The following is a 9,645-nucleotide window of genomic DNA, read 5'->3' on the forward strand; positions in this document are numbered from 1 at the left end:
CTCTTTACAGCTCAGAACTTGGAAGAAAAGAGGGAGAAGAACTTTTGGCCTTTACAACAATTTTGAGCTCTAAAAATCACAGAACAAGATCAAGATTTTAGAGTGTATTCTGTGCCCTTTTAGTGCTGAATAGGTGGGGTATTTATAGGCCCTAACCTAGTTCAATTTTGGAGCTCAAAACTGTCAATTTCTGGAATTCTGGGATCAGGCGGTTGCACCTCCTGACTGGAGCGGTTGCACCGCTTGGCAGAGCTCGAAGACTGAGCCTCTGGGCGGTACCACCTCCTGTTAGGGGCGGTTGCACCTCCTGCCAGAGCTCGAAGACCGAGCTCAGGCGATGCAACCTCCTAACTGAGGCGGTTGCACCACTCAACCAGTGCTCGGAGACCGAGCCCAGGCGGTGCCACCTCTTGTCAGGGGAGGTTGCACCGCCCAGTCTCACTCGGAGACTGAGCCCAGGCGGTGCCACCGCCTAGCTGGAGCAGTTGCACCTCCTAGTCTTGCTCGGAGACTGAGCCGAGGCGGTGCAACCTCCTGCCTTGGGCGGTTCAACCGCCTGGTAGAAATCAGGGTCCGAATGGGTTGATCCATTCGGCCCAATTTGGGTTTTTCAGGGGCCCAATTGCCCCAAGATTAAGTTAATGGGATCACCTCCCATTTCCAACTTAATCAATGTGCTAACTATGATTTTTCCTAAGACATTTACTGCAACTTGCTCCGGTGCGTCAATCGCTTCTTCCGGCGAGCTTCCGGCGAACTTCCGTCGATCATCCGATGAACCCTCGGTGATGCTCCTGCGGACTTCCGGCAAACTCCCGGACTTGCGACGATCCACTTGGCGAGTTCCGACGAGCTTCTTTGGGAAGCTCATGGACTTCTCGGATTTGTTCCCGTAGAACCTCCGACGACTGTCCGAACTTACGTCGAACTCTCGAACTCCCAACGTGATCATTGTCTTGACTCCGGCGCAACTCCTGTTGCATATCTTATTTTCATCGTAGTTAATCATGCATATGTAAAACAAAACTTCGATCAAGACAATTAATCCTAAGCAATTAACCAAGTTGTCCAGCATGTCATTGGTCCCTCGACGCTTCGTCTGATTCTTCCGCGCATCGTCCTCTCCTGCAGCCTATTGCCCAATCGGCCAGTTGACTCCGTAACTCCGATATCCTTGGCACAATACCTGCTCTTCTTGGCCCGATGCCCGAGTCCACGGCCCGAAGCCTTCTGTCGATACATCGACCGATCCACCGGCCCGACGTCCAATCTTTTGACATGTTCCTCCGGCACAACATGATTTTCCTGCTTTAATTGTGTCATCCTGATCGAAGCATCCTGCGTCACTCAAAACGCAGATTAAATCATAAACATATATCAAGTGGTTTCATCATCAAAATACGAGATTCAACAATCTCCCCCTTTTTGATGATGACAACTACTTGATGATGGAGTTAACCTTAACTCCCGGAGTTTAAATAAACTCCCCCTATCAATATGCCATATTGATAGAATCTTGAATTCAAACTGAATTCAAGTCATTGCAATATTCATCGTGAATACTTGCAACACGTCATCATGAACTTATGCATAAACTTATGCATAACATGTCATGTCATCAACATACTTCTCCCCCTTTGTCATCAACAAAAAGGAGAAGTACCACAATCAAGTGTTTGTGATATTGGTTCAACTCATTGCATGAAAAACATAATATCAAGTTTTATCATCATGCAAGTTTGCTATTATCAAATATCAACATGTAAAATTGCGATGTAAGCTTTTGATATCATAACGCAAACATTTCAAGTGTTTATCAATTGTAGCATTTCATCACATGGTAAGATATCAACGCGTAAAATTACGATACAATTTCTTGATATCTTAACGTATGATGCAAACATGGCATAATGCAAGTTTGGCAATCATAGCATCAATTCATATATCTCTTGATGATGCAAGCATAGCATCAGTGTTCATAGCATCAATTCATATATTTCTCCCCCTTTGTCATCAACAAAACGGAGAACGATATAAGCAAATTTTAAGCATAAGTGCTTGTCATTATTCATGTCATAACTAGGTTCATGTCATTTTCCAACAGTGAGTGATAGGATATCAATTATACAAACATCTCAAGGAAAACATGACATGGAGATAGCTTTGAAAACTTCTTCCTTTTTTATGTGTTATTATCTTTTTGCATGAAGGAGGAAGACTATTTGTGATACATGCTATTTGTGAGTTTACTTCGAGTGAAGTTAGAATCGATGAGAGATTAAATCATGCTTCATTTTTACAAGGATCAAGATATGTATGTGAAACAAATCCTTGCAAGTAAAAACACTTTCATCCATATTCATCAAATCCATTTCTCAAAAAAATATTTTTCACATGATATGTGTATGAGAGATGTATTTTCTAGTTGATTACATATGTCAAAAATCAATTATATGAACTAAACTTGATATGACATATGCTTGTTAAGTTCGGAAGAGAGTAAACTTGATATGTTAGGATCAAGAGAATCCGAAAATGAAATTTGACTCTTTCTTGCATTCGGACAAGGTTTTGCTATAGATATTCAATTACAATCATGAAGGTAAAGCATGCTTGACATCATGGTAGTATGATGGCAAGTTTACAATTTTAAGACATGCAAGCTAGTAATTTTGAGATGTTCAAGAAAGCAACTCTTGCTTCTTGAAATATAAGTTTTGCTACATGTGCAAGTTAACTTTTTGCTTCTGCAAGATATCATTCCTTGGTGATGTTCAATATAGCAAGTTCTACATCATGCAAGCTAGTGAATCTTATAACATTTTAGACATGATCACCAAAGCATCATAAATTTTAATGATGTGCAAAATTATAAATTTTGCATGTTTGCATTTGTGCATCTTGAGATTTGTAAGATAGCACTTCTTGGTGATGTTCAAGATAGCAATTCCTTTTCTTTTGAGAAGTGTAATTATTTTCTTTCTCCTTTTTTTTGAATTATATGAGCTAGCAAATTAGCTTTCAAGCATGTTTTGCTCCCCCTTTGTCATTGTCAAAAAAAAGGGAAGACCCTTTACTTTAATTTCTAAATTATGACAAAGATAAATAGCATTGATGAAAATTCAAGTCTTGAATGTCAAAACAATTATTTTATCATGAATATTTCATCATTGCATGCATCATTATCATCATATATATTTTTAAAACATATAAACTCATTATTATATGATTCCAAATCATCATTCCTATTATTTCAATCATTGTTTCAATCATCTTTATAGCTTATCATGCACAATATGTCAAACCATCTAATATGATACAAACATTTATTTTCAAAGTATTTATCACTATTTTAGTCACGCCCCTTCTCAAAATATCCATGATTTTTAAAATTTTCGTCACAGACCAATCCAGGATCCAAACTAACGTTTGAGGACACTGAAAACATTCTATTCATATTCACATCCATAAAACCTGTGCAGTTTATAATCATATATCACATCACTCGATAATTCACATTTATGGCAACCCAAGCCAACTTGACAAACATGAACAACATTTATAAATCCACAAGCTAAATAAATTATACAATCAGAACTCCAACTATTCACCACAAGTTCATATCGTCATAAATTAGACTTAACATTCCGAAATTCCAAATAAGAGAGATCTTCTAACACTTTTACACAGTATATCCATTTCGATCATCAGAACAATTCATTACATACAAAATATGCTTATACAACAATAGCATAACAACCAACAGGACTTGCCCATAATTCTGAATAGCTATCCACTGCCTCAGCCCAAATCAAACATCTCGAAGAGTGACAAGCTGACCTGAAAGGTTTATATAACAACGGAGTGAGCCAAAAACGGCTCAGCAAGTGACAAGCATATTCAGAACAAAAGGAACAGTTTGAAACGAGTAAGGTATCATAATGCAAGGCAGAATACCAGAATTCTCAAGGATACCATCTTAATAGATACCAAATCATACGTATCATGTCATTCATAACATATTTGATCCATAACGAATGGAGCATAGAGTAATTGGAACATATCAATGGCAGATAGGACATTTCAGAACAAATCAGCTCATAGCAAATGGAGCACAGAGTAATTTGGAGCATATCAATGGTAGATAGGACATTTCAGAACATATCAGTTCATAGCAAATGGAGCACAGAGTAATTGGAGCATATCAATGGCAAATAGGACATATAAGAACATATCAGTTCATAGCAAATGGAGCACAGCGTAATTGGAGCATATCAGAAGCAAAGGAAACATATCAAGCTTATCAATGGCATATAAAATGTTCCGAAGCATATCAACGGCATATGGAACATTTCGAAACAAAATCATCAGGGAATGAAGCCTTTCAGAGCATATCGGTACACATATCGTACAAGAGCTCAAACGTCGTCCTTGACGTTGCAATCATATCAATCTTATCCAGAGTATGAACAGAAACAAACTCACCAAAACTCTGGATGTCATATCAAACACATAGAGGGTGTAGTGGGATCTCAGTCAGAATGTGATTCATCCATTTCTGAATGACCACCTGACAAAAGTCTCCCACGTCTGGGAGCTCCATCCACCCACGTCTAGGTGAAGTCAAAGGGGGCCGGCAGAGCATCGCAGGCTCTAATCACATACCCACGTAGCGGGCAACAAGCGCAAACAGAATATCCCTCATAGCGGGCAAATAGCGCATACCCTTTACCATTTCTGGCAAAGGTCCAGACAATCCCACACACCAGAGTACAAAAGGGCAGTTTCAACAACAAGTAGCATATGTCGGAAGCACACGCGGAACAACGAAGCGTACATGTGCCTTTACGAGTCAATCCGAAGTAAGCAATAATATTTCACAAGCATATTCAGATTTGAAAGGAATTGAAAGCAAGGGCACATATGGAATCCAAGCAATCACATATAACTCAATTCAATAAGAAGATTTGATGAATTCAATGTCCAAAGGAATGAAACTGGAATAGGCACATATCGAAAGCAAATGCGGAACAATAGGATATACATGTGCCTATATGAGTCAATACGATATAGCATAAACGTTACACAACAGTTTTCAAGAATGCAATAACTTTAAGGACAAGAACATACAAGAATTCAAAGCAGTAATATAAAGCTCAATTGAATAAGAAAGCTAAAGGATATCAATTTCCAAAGGAATGAATCCAGAATATGAGAAATCGACCAAAGCTCGATTTCTGGCAGAATACAGAAGGCACATTGAACAAATGATTCAAACTATCAAACGTGCTCCAATTTACTCAGAAATAATCATTGGATAATACTTTCAGATAAGACATGCTTCATATGAATTGAACTGTCCAACAGAGAGAGTTACAAATAATTTGGTAAGCAAGTGTCGTAGAACAAAATCTCTGTTGGTAGAATTCATAATGTCAGATTCAACAGACAACTGGACAGGTGTTTGGATTTCAAATCTTTCAATCCATATATCAAAGAAAGGTCTACGAGTCTAGTTTCCAATGAAATCAGTTTTGAACAAATCAGAGTTTCCAACAAAGACTTATAGGCAGCTCGGTATCAAAAGGTCAGAATATCAGAAGTTGCACATATTCGAAACGTTACGTCTAAACAGGAGATATATCAAATGCAAGGCTAGAACAATTCAAAGTTCCTCATATTCAAAGCAAATGTAGAGATAAAATGGCAGTGAGGAACGATCAAGATACTTTCAATAGGAAAGATTAGAGCAATTATAGGAGGAACGATCAGGGAACTTGCAATAAGACATATCAGAGCAATTATAGGAGAAACGATCAGGGAACTTGCAATAAGACATATCAGAGCAATTATAGGAGAAACGATCAGGGAACTTGCAATAAGAAATATCAGAGCAATTATAGGAGAAACGATCAGGGAACTTGCAATAAGAAATATCAGAGCAATTATAGGAGAAACGATCAGGGAACTTGCCTTTCAAATATTTTGATCTGAATATCCAAGGAAGGTGCCAGTCCAATCTTTCTACTTTTCCTCCGTGTCCTCTCTCTGTTTCGTTTTGTGCTCCCGTTTTCTTCCTTTCTTCGTAACTACATCACGTGTCGAACATCGAGGCACAGTCACCTGCTCTCTCTTACTCTCATTCCTTCTTTTTCTTTCCCAAACGCAGCTGCCACAACCGCCGCCGCTGCCACAATCGCAGCCCCTTCCACCGCACTACCTTCCTTCCTCCCTTCTCTCGCAGACATAACTGCTGCATACGCAGTCGCTGCCGCTGCGACCGCAATCCCGTCCGCAGCCCCTTTTTCCCCCTTTCCTTTCCTTTCTTTCCCAGCTGCAACTGCCGCAGTCGCAGTCGCAGCCATGGCCGCAGCCACCACAACCGCAGCCTCTTCTTCCTCTGCTACTCTATTTCCTCTCCTACTTCTCTTCCAACTGCAGCTGCCACTGCCGCAGCTGCCACCCCTTCTCCTCTTCCTCTCTTCCTCTCTTCTTCCTCTCCTTCCCTTTCTCTTCTTCTTCCTTTCCTTCTCTTCTTTCCCAGCCACAGCTGCAGCTGCCATCACCGCAGCCGCAGCGCCTTCTCCTCTTCCTCTCTTCTTCCTCTCCTTCCCTTTCTCTTCTTCTTCCTTTCCTTTTTCTCTTTCCCTGCCACAGCTGCAGCTGCCATCGCCGCAGCCGCAGCCCCTTCTCCTCTTCCTCTCTTCTTCCTCTCCTTCCCTTTCTCTTCTTCTTCCTTTCCTTTTTCTCTTTCCGTGCCACAGCTGCAGCTGCCATCGCCGCAGCCGTAGCCCCTTCTCCTCTTCCTCTCTTCTTCCTCTCCTTCCCTTTCCCTTCTTCTTCCTTTCCTTTTTCTCTTCCTCTTTCCCTGCCATAGCTGCAGCTGCCACAACCGCAGCCGCAGCTACTTCTTTCCCTTCTCCTCTTCCTTCTCCTTCCTTTCTTCTTCTTCTCTCCCCGCTGCAACTGCTACAGTCGCGGCCGCAGCCACGGCCGCAACCTCTCCCTCCTCCCCTGCTCATCTTCCTCTTCTTCTTCCCTTCCAGCTGCAGCTGCCATCACCGCAGCTGCAGCCCCTTCTTCCCCGGCGTCACACACACCCTCTCCTCTGTTTCCTCTGCAGGAAACAGAGGTATCACACCTCTTTCTCTTCCTCTTCTTCTTCTTCTCCTCTTCCCCTCTTCCCTTTTCCTCCCCAAGGCCACACATCTCCTCGCTGCAGCCTTGCCGCAGCTATCTTCTTCTTCTTCTTCTTCTTCTTCTTCTTCTTCTTCTTCTTCTTCTTCTTCTTCCCTTTTCATCCTCAACGCCCCACACATCCTCTCCTCTGTTTCCACCTGCGGGAAACAGAGGTGCTACAGCCCTGGCTGCTGCAGCTGCCTCTCTTTTCCCTCTTCTTCTCCTTCTCTTCTTCTCCTCTTCCCTTTTCCTCCCCAAAGCCACACACCTCCTCGCTGCAGCCTTGCCGCAGCTATCCTCCTCTCTTCTTCTTCTTCTTCTTCTCTTCTCCCTCTTCTTCCTCTCTTCTTCTCCCCACGCCCCACAGCTCCTCGCTGCAGCCACCTCCTCTACTTCTTCTTCTTCTCTTCTCCCTCTTCTTCCTCTCTTCTTCCTCCTCTCTTCTTTTCCCTCTTCTTCTTCTTTTCTTCACTCCTCATGCCCCACCGCTCCTCTCTTCGAGAAACAGAGAGTGCGTGGGAGGTGGTGGGATAAAACCGAAATTTTCGGTTTTTCTTTATTTACTTCTTTTTACAACTTAACAGTTTAGTCTTTGAAATTTCTATATTTACATATAGGTCCTCCGATTTATAAATAAATCTTTATTAATAATTTTTAAAAGCGAGGGATATTACAATTTTCGATCATGATACCAAACATTCATCATTTAGAGCATTCATGACATTAAATCAACATTTATAATACTTCATTTTAGCAACAACTCATAGCATTTTAAATCATGATTCACATCATATGCAATACATCACATCATAATTAAAAAGCTCAAGTATTGCATGCATCATTGCAAATCATAAATGCTTCATATCATGAAGGTATCAATTTTGTCAAATTATATCTTACCATGCATGATCATAACTTTTCATTTGTATACATCAAAATAAATTAATGAATATTTCATGTATTCATATCATCACATAAGGAATATCAAGAAGAGTTGGTAATGAGATTTACGAATCATGTAGACAAATTATGAATATTAAGAGACATATTATGATTCTTTTTAGATAACTCAAATAGCAAAAAGAAAGAATCACATTAAGTTATTTTGATTTATAAAAAGAATTCTCAAGTTATAATTCCAAGAAATCACGATTCATTTCAATAAATTTTAATAAGAACACATCATCAAAATCTCAACATTACTTTCAAGAGATTCAAAATGGCATAGATAATTTTATTGATCTCTTAGTGAAAAAGTCAATACGATAGAGAAAAATAAATTTTTAAGAAAAATACTTTTCTCTTTTTAGTTGTTTTACTTCATATGATTTTATTTCATCTATGCCAAACATGTAGCATGTTTTAAAATCGAAAGTGCAAGTTTTATTACGACAAAGATCAATAAGGCACTTTCATTACCGTGAAAATCAAAAATCGCAAGATTCATCATCCATAATTATAAAACCAATAAACACGATTTTTAAAATCTCATGCGTAGAATAAAATCATGGTAAAACATCATTATATCATCAAGCATGATTTCATATTTTCAATCAAAATCATTTTGTTTGTTTATCATAAAATATGCAATATTATCATTTTCGAAATTACTAGCATGATCATAATAATTTTTTTTTTTAAACATTAATTCTAAACTAAAAAAGAAAATACATCAAGTAATTTCAAAATAATTCAAGAGAGTTGAGTTACTTACCTTGTAGTCGAAGCCCGTCAAAGCCCAATTCGCCGTTTCACCTTTGGAAGTTCTTGATTCATCCTTGGTTGCCTTCCTCTTCTTTGGCCTCTTCCTTCGTTCAAGTTCATTGTCTATTTTAGATTTTTGTTTAATAAACTTATTAAGATTTAGTGTTCGAAGTTCAAGTTCATCATTGTCCTCATCACTTGAGTCATCGCTCAAGTGGCATTCATTTGTCCGGAGTTCCAAATCCTTCCTGTTCTTTGGAAGGTGATTGTGTTCAACATGTTCATCATGTGCATTGTGCACCATTTCATATGTCATCAATGAACCAATTAGTTCTTCAAGTGGTAAGTTGTTTAGGTTTTTAGCTTCTTGTATTGCAGTTACTTTTGAATCCCACTTCTTAGAAAGAGAACGCAAAATCTTGTTTACGAGTTCAAAATCCGAAAAACATTTTCCAAGAGCTCTTAAACTATTGACGACATCCGTGAAACGGGTGTACATGTCGCCTATAGTCTCGCTTGGTTGCATTCGAAAAAGCTTAAAATCATGCAATAAAAAGTGAACTTTCGAGTCTTTGACTCTACTAGTTCCCTCGTGAGTGATTTCAAGTGTTCGCCAAATGTCAAAAGCCGTTTCGCACGTAGAAATCCGATTGAACTCATTTTTGTCCAAACCGCAAAATAAGGCATTCATAGCCTTTGCATTTAAAGAAAAATACTTCTTCTCCAAATCCGACCATTTGTTCATCGGTTTAGAGGGAAGTT

The 9,645-nt window shown here is 39.5% G+C and overlaps 1 protein-coding gene across 1 annotated transcript; it reads right to left on the bottom strand.

Moving 5' to 3' along the window:
* Positions 1-3,539: 3,539 nt before the first annotated feature.
* Positions 3,540-7,651, bottom strand: LOC135677225 (vicilin-like seed storage protein At2g18540). Its single transcript, XM_065189298.1, has 2 exons — positions 5,974-7,651; positions 3,540-3,840 (listed from the first exon to the last, which is right to left on the bottom strand). Exon 1 carries the CDS (start codon positions 7,020-7,022, stop codon positions 6,120-6,122), a length of 903 nt encoding a protein of 300 aa, XP_065045370.1. The 5' UTR covers positions 7,023-7,651; the 3' UTR covers positions 3,540-3,840; positions 5,974-6,119.
* Between the last annotated feature and the right edge of the window lie 1,994 nt (positions 7,652-9,645).

The sequence above is a fragment of the Musa acuminata genome, chromosome BXJ1-1 (genome assembly GCF_036884655.1).
Source record: "Musa acuminata AAA Group cultivar baxijiao chromosome BXJ1-1, Cavendish_Baxijiao_AAA, whole genome shotgun sequence".
NCBI lineage: Eukaryota > Viridiplantae > Streptophyta > Magnoliopsida > Zingiberales > Musaceae > Musa > Musa acuminata.

Bases quoted from the DNA above. Each gene is read 5' to 3' on its own strand.
- LOC135677225 (XM_065189298.1), bottom strand. From the start codon at position 7,022: ATGAGCAGGGGAGGAGGGAGAGGTTGCGGCCGTGGCTGCGGCCGCGAC.